Here is a 16,710-nt window from a genome sequence, read left to right as displayed (position 1 = left end):
AAAAGCAACACACCAAACTAGAGCAGGTTTTATCTGTGGAGTTCCTCTTCATTCATAAACACGTTTTCTTCTTTTATATCACCTTAAATGTCTCGTCTTGACTATACAGACGTGTGCGTACCCGAGGGGCGTTTTTACATTCCTGCTCTGAAGAATTTCTCAGTTAGAAAGAAATAGTAGATCGGCTCCAGGCCTCTCTATTTTTTATTTTTTTTAAATTTTTATCTGGCAGAACCACGTAAAAACAAAATATTAACCATAGCATACTAAAAAAGTTTGTGAAAACACAGCGGGTGTTTGGTATTTTTAAAATCCCCCTCCAGACATAATTTTAAGCGTTTAGAAAGTTAAAAAATTCCTCCCCACAACTTTCATTTCTTTCATCTTGGTTGGACAAGTTGGTCATTATTTCTTTTTTTTTTTTAGGATCAAACGAGGTATATTTATATTTATAGAATGCAGTTTTAAAAGACTCCTGAAATGTCCACTTAAATGTTTGATATGATGTTACGTTTACGGTGTTTGTTTTCTGTCTTTTCCACAGACAACCAAAGAGATGATAGCTCGCTCCTGCGCCACCATTGTCACACATCCCTTCCATGGTACGTCACAAAAAATCAAAACGTAAAATCTTTCAGATGTCTTTAACTGGCTGACCGTCGCCGTATGTGGTAAAAACGCAAAAAATGTCTCACTTACTGCAGGGCGTCAGTTAAGACGGCGTCTTTAATACGTTAATGAACAGTCATCACCAATCACGTGAACAATGTTTCAAAATACACGTAAAAAAATACATACCAATAAATAAATACCCAACCACAGACAAAATACACGTGTAAATATTTAAATATTGTCTTTTGTACATTCAGTATCTAGAAAAAATATATTTGAACATTCAATAAATGTCCTAAAGACCCAACAGTGTCCTAGAAAAAATATAGTTTATATATATATTAGTGCTGGGCATAGATTATTCTCACTGCAATCCTGTAGTTAATCTAGATTAATCTAGATTAAAATTATAGATTTGAATTTTGCCAAAGACATTCAAAATAATATCTTTCTATCTAAATGATGAAAATGCATCACAAACTGCTTGAGAAAGCTGTTCTACTATAATATTTGGTAAAGAAAAATAATGTTCCATAAGATTTACTTTGGTGTTTAACTTTTTTTTATTTTGTTAAACACAGACATTTAGGAGCACAGGTTCTGTCTCCATGTGGAAAAAGCTTTTTCCTGCTAACTGGAATGAACAGCAGAGGGCGCAGCCTCTGATAACATGACCCTAACTGAACTGTGGGCCTACATTTGAGGTCATAAAGAAGACCATTAACAGTCAGCAGCTTTGTGACGCAGCTTGAGCAGGCAGACCAGCTCCCGCCTTGTTCACGCCCCCTCCGCGTAATTCGACCAGGTATACATCCGCGCTTAAACAACAAAGTGATATTATCGCGCGATAAGAATCCCGCGTTAACGCAGCACGTTAACGGCCCAGCACTGATATATATACACACACACACACACATATATATACATATGCAAGAAACATAGAACATATTTAAAAAATATGTTTTCTCATAGTGCATTATGACAGGATTAACTAAGAGGCACCTCTTTAGTAAAGTGTCTTTCTTCCTCTTTTTTTAATATAAAGATTTGCTTCAGGCTGACCGCAGCTGTATACGTTGACGTGGTTTCACTTGTGATTCGTGACTCGAGAGACTCGAGACTGCATGTCAAGTCTGTTCTCCTCGACTTGTTTTTCAGTGATTACATTGCGATGTATGGTCCAGTTTATTGGGAGGGAAACAAAATACAGGTAACGTTTTCATGTTTTAGACACAAACCCTGAATGAAAGAGCCTTTCGAACGGTGAAACTTTTGAATAAAAATGTATTTTCTTGTGTTTTCAGTGGAGTGTTGGACTCCATCATCACAGTCTACAGAGAAGAAGGCGTACTGGGCTTCTTTGCGTAAGTTTGACTCTTTTTTTCTTTCTTTTTAAACACACCAGGTTTTTGGCACTTTTTCTTGATGGTCAACGAACGCACACTAATATTGGTGCGTTTTTGACACACGTAATACCTCTGTAGAGTGTTTACCGTGTTGCTAAATATTTCCATACGATCGCAGTACAAACTGTGTTGATGAAAAAGCTACAAACATTGTTTATATTGTCACTCGTGCTGTATGTGATTTAGGGTACGACCAATATTTTCAGGGCCAATACCTTACTGATGATTATAGTTAATGAGACTGTGACCAATATTTGGAACTGATATGCATTTATAATAAAAATGAAAATATTTCTGTTAAAATTTAGAATTTGGAGCAAAACAAACTCCAACACAAAACTTTGTTTTAATGCCATCAGCAAATGTTAAATCAAAACTGAAACTTTCAACATCATACACAGTAAGTTCGATTCAACTTTTTTCAATAAAGTGTAGTGAAAATTTAAATAAAAAAATTAATTAATAAAAATAACTCCCTGAGGTGACACTTTCTTTGCACTTTTTATTCAACTCATTTTATTGGCGATCATTAAAATAAAATATGATCAGCAAAATGCCAAATATTAGCCTCTATAGTTGACCAGGCCAATAATGTGTCAACCCCTAAAATAAAGATTTTTGGTCCCGTTCATGACAAAAGGCTTCATGACACAGCTGAACCTTTTTTTCCTCATATTTGTGATCTTTTAATCTGAAATGATGGTTTTCTTTGTTTGTTTTCAGCGGTATGATCCCTCGCCTGCTCGGCGACATCCTGTCTCTGTGGATTTGTAACCTGCTGGCTCACCTCATCAATACATATGCCATCGATGACTCGGTATATAGCTCTTCTTAGTTCACATAAAGCCGTAATTCTATTTTTTTTGTTGTTTTTTGATCACAAGGTTACGTTTTGAGATGACAGTTATAAAACCCAGCCCTGACTGGCACACTCTGTCAAAGGATCAACTTTAAAAATTACTAAAAAAACAAACTCTAGCTGTGTCCCAATTCAGGGTCTGCATTATTCGGAGGACGCAGCCTACGCGGTCTACGGAGCCGACTCCTTCGGAGGCACCTCCGAAGGCCGCATCAACGGTTGTTAAATGGGACAGTCTAGCCTTGTGTGTGTGTGTGTGTGTGTGTGTGTGTGAGAGAGTGAGTACTAAAGCTGGAGGCTGCATTCGAAGGCCGGAGGCTGGAGGACACATCGCTACTATCCTTCGTGGCCTTCCATTTCCCAAGATTCCTTGCGCACCCGTGATTTTCAAAAATAATTGCCATCTGCGGCACAGAGCGGAGATCGGAGCGTCGATTTAACTTAATGTGGGTTTTTACTCATTTGAAAATCAAACACCAGATATGTTAAACTTAAAGGGAACATTCAAATGTCATAATTTCATTCATAATATGTGACGTTAGTAATGCTAACACGTAGCCACCTAGGATACTAGCTATGGGAATGTAGAGCGAGGGACCGGAGATAAATCAGCTTACGACGCAGACAGAGACGCTTCTCCTCCTCCTCCAGCAAAATATAAAATAAAAAAGGGCGGGAACATCTGGTGACCCAACCAGGACATCATACTGTCCCATTTAACAACCGTTGATGCGGCCTTCGGAGGTGCCTCCGAAGGAGTCGCCTCCGTAGACCGCGTAGGCTGCGTCCTCCGAAGAATGCAGACCCTGAATTGGAACACGGCTTCTGCCTTCTCGTAATTACGGGCGTTTTCCTTTTGTATGAGACACTCCTCTTGAACTTGTCTAGTGTCTCCACTGTCTCGATGCACTACTTGACAAAACCACGATGTCATATCGGAGGGACAATAACAGTTAATTTGACTAAAATACAGACCTCGCTTATCCTGTGCGATTGTGCTGCACGCAGCAACGATGTGCTGTGTGTTTGTGCGGCGAGAAGATGAGATAAACGTTATTGTCCCAGAGGCAATTTTACCTACAGCTGCAGAATACATGATAAAACTTCAGTAAAACCGGCAGTCCTTTTCCTGGGCCTCCTTACGCTGCACTTTAAAACACAACAGTTAAAATGTGGCCGGTTGTTTGTTTAATAGTGTTATGTATGTTAGGATAAAGGAGAACTTGAAACGGATGTTTTTTTATCTGCTAGTGCCCGTATACGTATTCGTGTAGAATATGCACCGGGTCCTTTAAAATCCTGTGTACCGGCTTAACTGCCATTTTTTTCATATGTTGTTAACGTGCTGTTAATCTGATTTTTCTGCACAGATGAGTCACACAGGAGAAATCAAGAACTGCTCTCAGGCTGTGACCGGGGTAAGTATGACAAAAATGCAGCAGTGCATCGGTCCGTCTGTTTGCAGCTCGTGGTTAGGTCATGTTGCTCCTCTGCTCCTGTCTTGCAGTTCTTCGCCAGTATGCTCACATACCCTTTTGTCCTGGTGTCAAACCTCATGGCTGTCAATAACTGCGGGTGAGTTGGCGGCGGATTATTTGCTGTTGTAAATCCTCACCAGTGTTCAGTCGAGCAGTCTTATATCTAACACTGTCCTCGCAGGCTTGCTGGAGGCCTGCCTCCATATGCATCAGTATATCCCACCTGGGTGGACTGCTGGAGGCATCTAAGCAGAGAGGTAAAAATATCACATGCCAAAATATATTCTGGTGTTTTTGGCCATTTTTGCATGTTTAAATGCTATGGCGTGTCTCAGCACGCTATTTTATGCTGGTTAGAGGTGTTTTAAGCAGTTTTTGGGACTGCCTTGGTTTTTTTTTTGGTTTTTTTTTTGGACATGTTATATTATGGTCAGTGTTTCCTCTAGGATTTTTTTCAGCAGCAGGGGCAGGCTCTCCGGGGAGCCGTGGCGGCTTAAACAAATGGCTGAATGTAAAAATAAAAAATAATAACAAAAATTCAACAATAAAATAATAAAAACAATAAACAATAATTTCTTGATGGGGCTGTAGTCAGTGGCAAAGTTTGCACCCAGGCTCAGAAAAATGGATGTTTCTGAGTTTTTTGTAGACCAGCTCTGAGGCTCTGTTGTACGGAAATTCCCCAAGAGGCCCGCTGATGCTCAGCAGCATACAGGCTGCACGGTGATCCGCCTGCAGCCTGTTTCTCAAGTCAGTCTTCACCTACAAATAGAACAAGCTCAAGCTTTGAACAAGCTCGTCTGAAAATGCAGTCAGCAGTTACATCATGGCGTGTATATCGCTTAATACTATTAATTAGTTTACTCACGTTAGCGACACTGAGTTGAGTTGGCACCGGGCCCAATTAACTTAAGCTACGTAACCTTAGCTGGCCATCAATATTTTGCGAATGTTTATTTAACTAATAAAATCTATCATAAGTTTTCTTAAGCTAATAAGTCTACCTTTTCTCCGGTAAGTTGCACGCTATTTTCAAGCCGACACTCGATGCCTGGATGCGAGCAGCTCATTACCGTCTGCACCAGTGAGTTCTGCTGGGAGGGGCGGTGCTATCTACCCCAAAGAGTAGATACGGAGCAAGATAGTTATCTGCCTCAGCACTCGCGACACGCAACGCAGTGCAGGACTGTGCTGTGATGCGGCGGTGGTGTATTTGCAATTTAAAAAAAACCCAAAAAACCCCCAAAAAAAACGACATTTGAAGGTGCGGCGGGCCGCCACTCCTAAATGAGTGTAGAGGAAACACTGACTGGTTAGAGGTGTTTTAAGCTGTTTTTGGGACATGTCATTTTTTGACATTTTTGCCATACTATAGCCTTGGTTTTTTTTTTTGGCGATTTTTTGGACATTGTATATTATGGTGTTTTTGGCCATTTTTGCATGTTTAAATGCTATGGCGTGTCTCAGCACGCTATTTTATGCTGGTTAGATGTGTTTTAAGCAGTTTTTGGGACATGTCATTTTTTGACATTTTTGCCATACTATAGGCTTGGTTTTTTTTTTTTGGCGATTTTTTGGACATTGTATATCATTGTCTTTGGGGCCATTTTTGCATGTGTAAATGCTATGGCATGTCTCAGCACGCTATTTTATGCTGGTTAGAGGTGTTTTAGGCAGTTTTTGGGACATGTCATTTTTTGACAGTTTTGCCATACTATAGCCTTGTTTTTTTTTTTTTTGGCGATTTTTTGGACATTGTATATTATGGTGTTTTTGGCCATTTTCGCATGTTTAAATGCTATGGCATGTCTCAGCACGCTATTTTATGCTGTTTAGAGGTGTTTTAAGCAGTTTTTGGGACATGTCATTTTTTGACATTTTTGCCATACTATAGCCTTGTTTTTTATTACTATGGCGTGTCTCAGCACGCTATTTTATACTGGTTAGAGGTATTTTAACCCTCTGGTGCATAGCGGTCACTGCAGTGGACAGCTACTAAAATGTCATTTTCTCTTTAAGGCATTGGTTTCTATGGTGGAAATGCATATCAGCCTCTAGAGTGCTCTCTGCTGCCACACTCCATTGAGGTCAATTCAGTGGTCAGTCGGTGTAACTGCAATTAAATTTCCTCTGAATCCAAGATGGCCGACAAACAGCCACCCCTGCTGACCATTGCTGGCATATCCTGTCAATCCTTCTATGCTGGAAGAGCCCCACTGGTAAAAAAAATATGATGATATACAGTAACATCTAAGGAAGGATATTATCTGTTTGGAATATGAAATTTTTATGTCCAATATGTAGTAAATTACGATTAACCATGTGTCCAATGAAGTGGACATCATGCATCACCCAGTATATTTTTTAACACAAGTCATATAATTGCTTCATTGTTTCTTGTTATAAGTCAGTGTATAATTGTTATATTTATAAGCTATTCATTTAAAATATATATTTTTTTGTGCAGATTAGCTATAGTTTGTTACTATAATAATTATTTTTATCATATTTTGTAGACTTCAAATGCAGCAAAGAATAAGGCAGCCTACAGAATAGTCCAGGAAATTCCATCCAGCTCCAGTGATGATGAGGACAGTGATGATGAGGACAGTGATGATGAGGACAGTGATGATGAGGACAGTGATGATGAGTGGCTGCCAGAGAAGAACAGAGACATAGGTGCTGAGGATGATGGAGATACAGACAGTCAGGATGCAGAAAGTGAGGATGATGAGGGGCAGGATGCAGAGGAAGGTCAGCATGATCAGGGAGCTGTGGAAGATGGGCACATGGCACCTGACCATACTCAAGCCCGCAAAAATATCTGGAAGGTCCAAGACAATGACTTTGATGGAGACTTGCCACCTTTTCTAGGAGAGTGGAAATTGAATGTGGAGGGAAGAGATCCCATAGATTTCTTCAGACATCTGTTTCCAGCAGATCTCATTGATGATATAGTGCACAACACCAATTTGTATGCTCTCCAGAAAGGGAAAGAAAATCTAGCAGTGACAGGAGAAGAAATGCAGATTTTTTTAGGGATCAACCTGATCATGGGGTACATTCGGTATCCTAGGGCACGAATGTACTGGTCTAGTGAGGATGGCCTTCGTCTTGGAATAATTGCAAATGCCATGTCTGTAAACAGATATGAGCAAATCCTGAGATACCTACACTTTGTGGATAACTTGACTTACCAGCCAGAGAACACAGATAGGCTCTTCAAAATAAGACCATTGCTAAGCGCACTTCAGGAGACATTCAAGGCAGCAGCAGACCCTGAGGAATTTCAGTCAGTTGATGAACAGATCATTCCTTTCAAAGGCCTACTGTCTATCAAACAGTACATACCAAAAAAGCCCAAACCCTGGGGAGTGAAAGTGTGGGTGAGGGCAGGAACCTCAGGCTATATGAACAGATTTGAAGTGTACCAAGGCTCTGCAAGTAGTGGTCGCATCAGTGGATTGGGAATGGCTGGAGATGTGGTGATGCGTCTTTGTGATGACATAAAACACAAAAATCACAAGGTGTTTTTTGATAACTTCTTCTGCAGCATTCCAGTCATCGAGGCCTTGAAAGACCAAGGCATCTATGGCACAGGTACATGCAGAGCAAACAGGCTGAAGGGAGCAAATCAGAAACTCAAGAGTGAAAAACAACTGAAAGAAATGGGCAGAGGAGCTTGCTCTGTTGTCAGCAATAATGCAAACATCACTGTCACACGTTGGCTCGACAGTTCAGTCATCCACATGGTCTCGTCCTGTGCTGGCCAGTCCCCTGAAGATGTTGCCAATAGATGGGTCAAGAAGGAAAAAACGATGATGATGGTCCAAAAACCCTTTTCTGTGGCCCTTTACAATCAACACATGGGTGGGGTTGATCTCGTTGACCAATGTCTGGCAATATACCCCCACAGACGTCGAAACAAGAGGTGGTACATCCGAGTGTTTTTTCATTTTTTGGATGTGACCATTGTAAATGCCTGGCGCCTCTACCTGATGTCTGGTTTGGAAAAGATGAGACTCCTCCTCTATAAAGCTTCTGTGGCTCGTGCACTGATAAATAGTGGCACCCTCCAGCAAAGCAAAAGAGGAAGACCCAGTGGGACCCCACAACCCGTGAAACGGAGAGCAGTCACCAAAGTAGCCCGTGAGGTCAGGTTTGGCACAGGATATCACTGGCCCCAACTCACAGAGGTGAAAAATGCAAACAGATGCCATGATGCTGCATGTACACGGAAGACCAAATACACCTGCATGCAATGCTGTGTGCCACTGTGCCCTGGATGCTTTGCGAACTTTCATTCAGCCTAGGTGTGATGAACACAGAAGTGTTCAGAGATGCAGAGACTAAAATGTCAGTTCGTGTTCTCTTCCAACATACTAATATAAGGGCTTGGTAATACTGTCCTGCATCCTTATAGAACTGTGGAGACTCACAATAATGTTTCTCCTGTTGGAGATGGTTTGACACATTCAAGTGTAAGATTCACGGCTATGAGTGTCATTGGTTTTCTTATTCAGGCCTAAACATCGTGCGTATACAGTGTTGAAATTTCCAGAAAATTGTTGAAATGTTTTTCAAAGCATTTAAAGAAACAAGTGTTTGTATATTTACAATAGAACACAAGTTAATTCATTTTTACAGTAAGTTCACAATGTTTTATATTGAGTGCTCAGGCGCATGTAGTCCACTGGATTGGACATGTGAAAAAATCATATTTTTGGAAAAAAAAAGTTGAACATTTTTTTTCATGTCCTGAGAAGTATAAAAACACTTTAGAAAAAAATCTTGACCAAGGCTTTCATAATTCATGCATCAGAGGGTTAAGCAGTTTTTGGGACATGTCATTTTTTGACATTTTTGCCATACTATAGCCTTGCTTTTTTTTTGGTGATTTTTTGGACATTGTATATCATTGTCTTTTGGGCCATTTTTGCAGGTTTAAATGCTGTGGCTTGTCTCAGCACGCTATTTTATGCTGGTTAGAGGTGTTTTAAGCAGTTTTTGGGACATGTCATTTTTTGACATTTTTGCCATACTATAGCCTTGCTTTTTTTTTGGTGATTTTTTGGACATTGTATATCATTGTCTTTTGGGCCATTTTTGCAGGTTTAAATGCTGTGGCATATCTCAGCACACTATTTTATGCTGGTTAGAGGTGTTTTAAGCAGTTTTTGGGACATGTCATTTTTTGACATTTTTGCCATACTATAGCCTTGCTTTTTTTTTTGGCAATTTTTTGGTCATTGTATATCATTGTCTTTTGGGCCATTTTTGCATGTGTAAATGCTATGGCATGTCTCAGCACACTATTTTATGCTGGTTAGAGGTGTTTTAAGCTGTTTTTGGGACATGTCATTTTTTGACATTTTTGCCATACTATAGCCTTGGTTTTTTTTTTTTGGCAGTTTTTTGGACATTGTATATTATGGTGTATTTGGCCATTTTTGCATGTTTAAATGCTATGGCGTGTCTCAGCACGCTATTTTATGCTGGTTAGAGGTGTTTTAAGCTGTTTTTGGGACATGTCATTTTTTGACATTTTTGCCATACTATAGCCTTGGTTTTTTTTTGGCGATTTTTTGGACATGCTATATTATGGTGTTTTTGGCCATTTTCGCATGTTTAAATGCTATGGCGTGTCTCGGCACGCTATTTTATGCTGGTTAGAGGTGTTTTAAGCAGTTTTTGGGACATGTCATTTTTTGACATTTTTGCCATACTATAGCCTTGGTTGTTTTTTTTTTGGCAGTTTTTTGGACATTGTATATTATGGTGTTTTTGGCCATTTTCGCATGTTTAAATGTTTTGGCGTGTCTCAACAGCTATTTTATACTGGTTAGAGGTGTTTTAAGCAGTTTTTGGGACATGTCATTTTTTGACATTTTTTCCATACTATAGCCTTGGTTTTTTTTTTTTGGCGATTTTTTGGACATTGTATATTATGGTGTTTTTGGCCATTTTTGCATGTTTAAATGCCATGGCGTGTCTCAGCACACTATTTTATGCTGGTTAGATGTGTTTTAAGCTGTTTTTGGGACATGTCATTTTTAGACATTTTTGCCATACTATAGCCTTGCTTTTTTTTTGGCGATTTTTTGGACATTGTATATCATTGTCTTTTGGGCCATTTTTGCAGGTTTAAATGCTGTGGCATATCTCAGCACACTATTTTATGCTGGTTAGAGGTGTTTCAAGCAGTTTTTGGGACATGTCATTTTTTGACATTTTTGCCATACTATAGCCTTGGTTTTTTTTTTGGCGATTTTTTGGACATTGTATATTATGGTGTTTTTGGCCATTTTTGCATGTTTAAATGCCATGGCATGTCTCAGCACACTATTTTATGCTGGTTAGATGTGTTTTAAGCTGTTTTTGGGACATGTCATTTTTTGACATTTTTGCCATACTATAGCCTTGCTTTTTTTTTGGTGATTTTTTGGACATTGTATATCATTGTCTTTTGGGCCATTTTTGCAGGTTTAAATGCTGTGGCATATCTCAGCACACTATTTTATGCTGGTTAGAGGTGTTTCAAGCAGTTTTTGGGACATGTCATTTTTTGACATTTTTGCCATACTATAGCCTTGTGGTTTTTTTGGCGATTTTTGGGCATGCTATATTATGGTGTATTTGGCCATTTTCATGTTTAAATGCTATGGCGTGTCTCAAACGCTATTTTATGCTGGTTAGAGGTGTTTTAAGCTGTTTTTGGGACATGTCATTTTTGACATTTTGCCATACTATAGTCTTGGTTTTTTTTTTTTGGCGATTTTTTGGACATGCTATATTATGGTGTATTTGGCCATTTTTGCATGTTTAAACGCTATGGCGTGTCTCAGCACGCTATTTTATGCTGGTTAGAGGTGTTTTAAGCAGTTTTTGGGACATGTCATTTTTTGACATTTTTGCCATACTATAGCCTTGGTTTTTTTTTTGGCGATTTTTTGGACATTGTATATTATGGTGTTTTTGGCCATTTTCGCATGTTTAAATGCTATGGCGTGTCTCAGCACGCTATTTTATACTGGTTAGAGGTGTTTTAAGCAGTTTTTGGGACATGTCATTTTTTGACATTTTTGCCATACTATAGCCTTGGTTTTTTTTTTTTGGCGATTTTTTGGACATGCTATATTATGGTGTTTTTGGCCCATTTTCGCATGTTTAAATGCTATGGCGTGTCTCGGCACGCTATTTTATGCTGGTTAGAGGTGTTTTAAGCAGTTTTTGGAACATGTCATTTTTTGACATTTTTGCCATACTATAGCCTTGCTTTTTTTTTTTTGGGGAGTTTTTGGTCATTGTATATCATTGTCTTTTGGGCCATTTTGCAGGTTTAAATGCTGTGGCATATCTCAGCACACTATTTTATGCTGGTTAGAGGTGTTTCAAGCAGTTTTGGGACATGTCATTTTTGACATTTTGCCATACTATAGCCTTGGTTTTTTTTGGCGATTTTTTGGTCATGCTATATTATGGGGTTTTTGGCCATTTTTGCATGTTTAAATGCTATGGCGCGTCTCAGCACGCTATTTTATGCTGGTTAGAGGTGTTTTAAGCTGTTTTTGGGACATGTCATTTTTTGACATTTTTGCCATACTATAGCCTTGTTTTTTTTTTTTTGGCGAGTTTTTGGACATGCTATATTATGGTGTTTTTGGCCATTTTCGCATGTTTAAATGCAATGGCATGTCTCAGCACGCTATTTTATGCTGGTTAGAGGTGTTTTAAGCAGTTTTTGGGACATGTCATTTTTTGACATTTTTGCCATACTATAGCCTTGGTTTTTTTTTGGCGATTTTTTGGACATTGTATATTATGGGGATTTTGGCCATTTTTGCATGTTTAAATGCTATGGCATGTCTCAGCACACTATTTTATGCTGGTTAGATGTGTTTTAAGCTGTTTTTGGCACATGTCATTTTTTGACATTTTTGCCATACTATAGCCTTGGTTTTTTGGCGATTTTTGGACATGCTATATTATGGTGTTTTTGGCCATTTTCATGTTTAAATGCTATGGCATGTCTCAGCCTATTTTATACTGGTTAGAGGTGTTTTAAGCAGTTTTGGGACATGTCATTTTTGACATTTTGCCATACTATAGCCTTGCTTTTTTTTGGTGATTTGTTGGACATTGTTTATCATTGTCTTTTGGGCCATTTTTGCAGGTTTAAATGCTGTGGCATATCTCAGCACACTATTTTATGCTGGTTAGAGGTGTTTCAAGCAGTTTTTGGGACATGTCATTTTTTGACATTTTTGCCATACTATAGCCTTGGTTTTTTTTTTTTTGGCGATTTTTTGGACATTGTATATTATGGTGTTTTTGGCCATTTTTGCATGTTTAAATGCCATAGCATGTCTCAGCACACTATTTTATGCTGGTTAGATGTGTTTTAAGCTGTTTTTGGCACATGTCATTTTGACATTTTGCCATACTATAGCCTTAGTTTTTTTTGGCGATTTTTTGGGCATGCTATATTATGGTGTATTGGCCATTTTCGCATGTTTAAATGCTATGGCGTGTCTCGACACGCTATTTTATGCTAGTTAGAGGTGTTTTAAGCTGTTTTTGGGACATGTCATTTTTGACATTTTGCCATACTATAGCCTTGGTTTTTTTTTTTTTGGCGATTTTTTGGACATGCTATATTATGGTGTATTTGGCCATTTTTGCATGTTTAAACGCTATGGCGTGTCTCAGCACGCTATTTTATGCTGGTTAGAGGTGTTTTAAGCTGTTTTTGGGACATGTCATTTTTTGACATTTTTGCCATACTATAGCCTTGGGGTTTTTTTTGGCAATTTTTTGGACATTGTATATTATGGTGTTTTTGGCCATTTTCGCATGTTTAAATGCTATGGCGTGTCTCAGCACGCTATTTTATACTGGTTAGAGGTGTTTTAAGCAGTTTTTGGGACATGTCATTTTTTGACATTTTTGCCATACTATAGCCTTGCTTTTTTTTTTTTGGCGAGTTTTTGGACATTGTATATCATTGTCTTTTGGGCCATTTTTGCAGGTTTAAATGCTGTGGCATATCTCAGCACACTATTTTATGCTGGTTAGAGGTGTTTCAAGCAGTTTTTGGGACATGTCATTTTGACATTTTGCCATACTATAGCCTTGGTTTTTTTTGGCGATTTTTTGGGCATGCTATATTATGGTGTATTTGGCCATTTGCATGTTTAAATGCTATGGCGTGTCTCAGCACGCTATTTTATGCTGTTTAGAGGTGTTTTAAGCTGTTTGTGGGACATGTCATTTTTTGACATTTTTGCCATACTATAGCCTTGGTTTTTTTTTTTTGGCGATTTTTTGGACATGCTATATTATGGGGTTTTTGGCCATTTTCGCATGTTTAAATGCAATGGCATGTCTCAGCACGCTATTTTATGCTGGTTAGAGGTGTTTTAAGCAGTTTTTGGGACATGTCATTTTTTGACATTTTTGCCATACTATAGCCTTGGTTTTTTTTTTTGGCGATTTTTTGGACATTGTATATTATGGGGTTTTTGGCCATTTTTGCATGTTTAAATGCCATGGCATGTCTCAGCACACTATTTTATGCTGGTTAGATGTGTTTTAAGCTGTTTTTGGCACATGTCATTTTTTGACATTTTTGCCATACTATAGCCTTGGTTTTTTTTTTGGCGATTTTTTGGACATGCTATATTATGGTGTTTTTGGCCATTTTCGCATGTTTAAATGCTATGGCATGTCTCAGCACGCTATTTTATACTGGTTAGAGGTGGTTTAAGCAGTTTTGGGACATGTCATTTTTGACATTTTTGCCATACTAGCCTTGCTTTTTTTTTTTGGTGATTTTTTGGACATTGTATATCATTGTCTTTTGGGCCATTTTTGCAGGTTTAAATGCTGTGGCATATCTCAGCACACTATTTTATGCTGGTTAGAGGTGTTTCAAGCAGTTTTTGGGACATGTCATTTTTTGACATTTTTGCCATACTATAGCCTTGTTTTTTTTTTTTTGGCGATTTTTTGGACATTGTATATTATGGTGTTTTTGGCCATTTTTGCATGTTTAAATGCCATAGCATGTCTCAGCACACTATTTTATGCTGGTTAGATGTGTTTTAAGCTGTTTTTGGCACATGTCATTTTTTGACATTTTTGCCATACTATAGCCTTGGTTTTTTTTTTGGCGATTTTTTGGGCATGCTATATTATGGTGTATTTGGCCATTTTCGCATGTTTAAATGCTATGGCGTGTCTCGGCACGCTATTTTATGCTGGTTAGAGGTGTTTTAAGCTGTTTTTGGGACATGTCATTTTTTGACATTTTTGCCATACTATAGCCTTGGTTTTTTTTTTTGGCGATTTTTTGGACATGCTATATTATGGTGTATTTGGCCATTTTTGCATGTTTAAACGCTATGGCGTGTCTCAGCACGCTATTTTATGCTGGTTAGAGGTGTTTTAAGCAGTTTTTGGGACATGTCATTTTTTGACATTTTTGCCATACTATAGCCTTGGTTTTTTTTTTTTGGCGATTTTTTGGACATTGTATATTATGGTGTTTTTGGCCATTTTCGCATGTTTAAATGCTATGGCGTGTCTCAGCACGCTATTTTATACTGGTTAGAGGTGTTTTAAGCAGTTTTTGGGACATGTCATTTTTTGACATTTTTGCCATACTATAGCCTTGGTTTTTTTTTTTTGGCGATTTTTTGGACATGCTATATTATGGTGTTTTTGGCCATTTTCGCATGTTTAAATGCTATGGCGTGTCTCGGCACGCTATTTTATGCTGGTTAGAGGTGTTTTAAGCAGTTTTTGGGACATGTCATTTTTTGACATTTTTGCCATACTATAGCCTTGCTTTTTTTTTTTTGGCGAGTTTTTGGACATTGTATATCATTGTCTTTTGGGCCATTTTTGCAGGTTTAAATGCTGTGGCATATCTCAGCACACTATTTTATGCTGGTTAGAGGTGTTTCAAGCAGTTTTTGGGACATGTCATTTTTTGACATTTTTGCCATACTATAGCCTTGGTTTTTTTTTTGGCGATTTTTTGGGCATGCTATATTATGGTGTATTTGGCCATTTTCGCATGTTTAAATGCTATGGCGTGTCTTATTTTATGCTGGTTAGAGGTGTTTTAAGCAGTTTTTGGGACATGTCATTTTTTGACATTTTTGCCATACTATAGCCTTGGTTTTTTTTTTTTGGCGATTTTTTGGACATGCTATATTATGGTGTATTTGGCCATTTTTGCATGTTTAAACGCTATGGCGTGTCTCAGCACGCTATTTTATGCTGGTTAGAGGTGTTTTAAGCAGTTTTTGGGACATGTCATTTTTTGACATTTTTGCCATACTATAGCCTTGGTTTTTTTTTTTGGCGATTTTTTGGACATTGTATATTATGGTGTTTTTGGCCATTTTTGCATGTTTAAATGCTATGGCGTGTCTCAGCACGCTATTTTATACTGGTTAGAGGTGTTTTAAGCAGTTTTTGGGACATGTCATTTTTTGACATTTTTGCCATACTATAGCCTTGGTTTTTTTTGGCGATTTTTGGACATTGTATATTATGGTGTTTTGGCCATTTTAGCATGTTTAAATGCTATGGCGTGTCTCAGCGCTATTTTATACTGGTTAGAGGTGTTTTAAGCAGTTTTGGGACATGTCATTTTTGACATTTTGCCATACTATAGCCTTGGTTTTTTTTTTTGGCGATTTTTTGGGCATGCTATATTATGGTGTTTTGGCCATTTAGCATGTTTAAATGCTATGGCGTGTCTCGGCACGATATTTTATGCTGGTTAGAGGTGTTTTAAGCAGTTTTTGGGACATGTCATTTTTTGACATTTTTGCCATACTATAGCCTTGGTTTTTTTTTTGGCGATTTTTTGGACATTGTATATTATGGTGTTTTTGGCCATTTTCGCATGTTTAAATGCTATGGCGTGTCTCAGCACGCTATTTTATACTGGTTAGAGGTGTTTTAAGCAGTTTTTGGGACATGTCATTTTTTGACATTTTTGCCATACTATAGCCTTGGTTTTTTTTTTTGGCGATTTTTTGGACATGCTATATTATGGTGTTTTTGGCCATTTTCGCATGTTTAAATGCTATGGCGTGTCTCGGCACGCTATTTTATGCTGGTTAGAGGTGTTTTAAGCAGTTTTTGGGACATGTCATTTTTTGACATTTTTGCCATACTATAGCCTTGCTTTTTTTTTTTGGCGAGTTTTTGGACATGCTTTTTTTTGGGGTTTTTGGCCATTTCGCATGTTTAAATGCAATGGCATGTCTCAACGCTATTTTATGCTGGTTAGAGGTGTTTAAGCAGTTTTGGGACATGTCATTTTTGACATTTTGCC

At 38.2% G+C, this 16,710-nt stretch overlaps 1 protein-coding gene across 1 annotated transcript in view; it reads left to right on the top strand.

Annotated features, from left to right (window-relative positions):
• Positions 1–16,710, top strand: part of mtch2 (mitochondrial carrier homolog 2) — a 32,798-nt gene that overhangs the window by 7,583 nt on the left and 8,505 nt on the right. Inside the window, exons 6-12 of the mRNA XM_088085438.1 lie at positions 545–602; positions 1,771–1,822; positions 1,917–1,976; positions 2,742–2,835; positions 4,248–4,295; positions 4,385–4,452; positions 4,537–4,612. Of these exons, the coding sequence (XP_087941564.1) occupies positions 545–602; positions 1,771–1,822; positions 1,917–1,976; positions 2,742–2,835; positions 4,248–4,295; positions 4,385–4,452; positions 4,537–4,612 (456 nt within the window). The remainder of the gene's footprint in view (positions 1–544; positions 603–1,770; positions 1,823–1,916; positions 1,977–2,741; positions 2,836–4,247; positions 4,296–4,384; positions 4,453–4,536; positions 4,613–16,710) is intronic.

This window comes from Plectropomus leopardus, chromosome 1 (genome assembly GCF_026936395.1).
Source record: "Plectropomus leopardus strain MGB_pleo_1.0 chromosome 1, ASM2693639v1, whole genome shotgun sequence".
NCBI classification, from domain to species: domain Eukaryota; kingdom Metazoa; phylum Chordata; class Actinopteri; order Perciformes; family Serranidae; genus Plectropomus; species Plectropomus leopardus.
The sequence above is the reverse complement of the archived record's forward strand: the minus strand, read 5'-3'. Positions and strand labels throughout refer to the sequence as shown.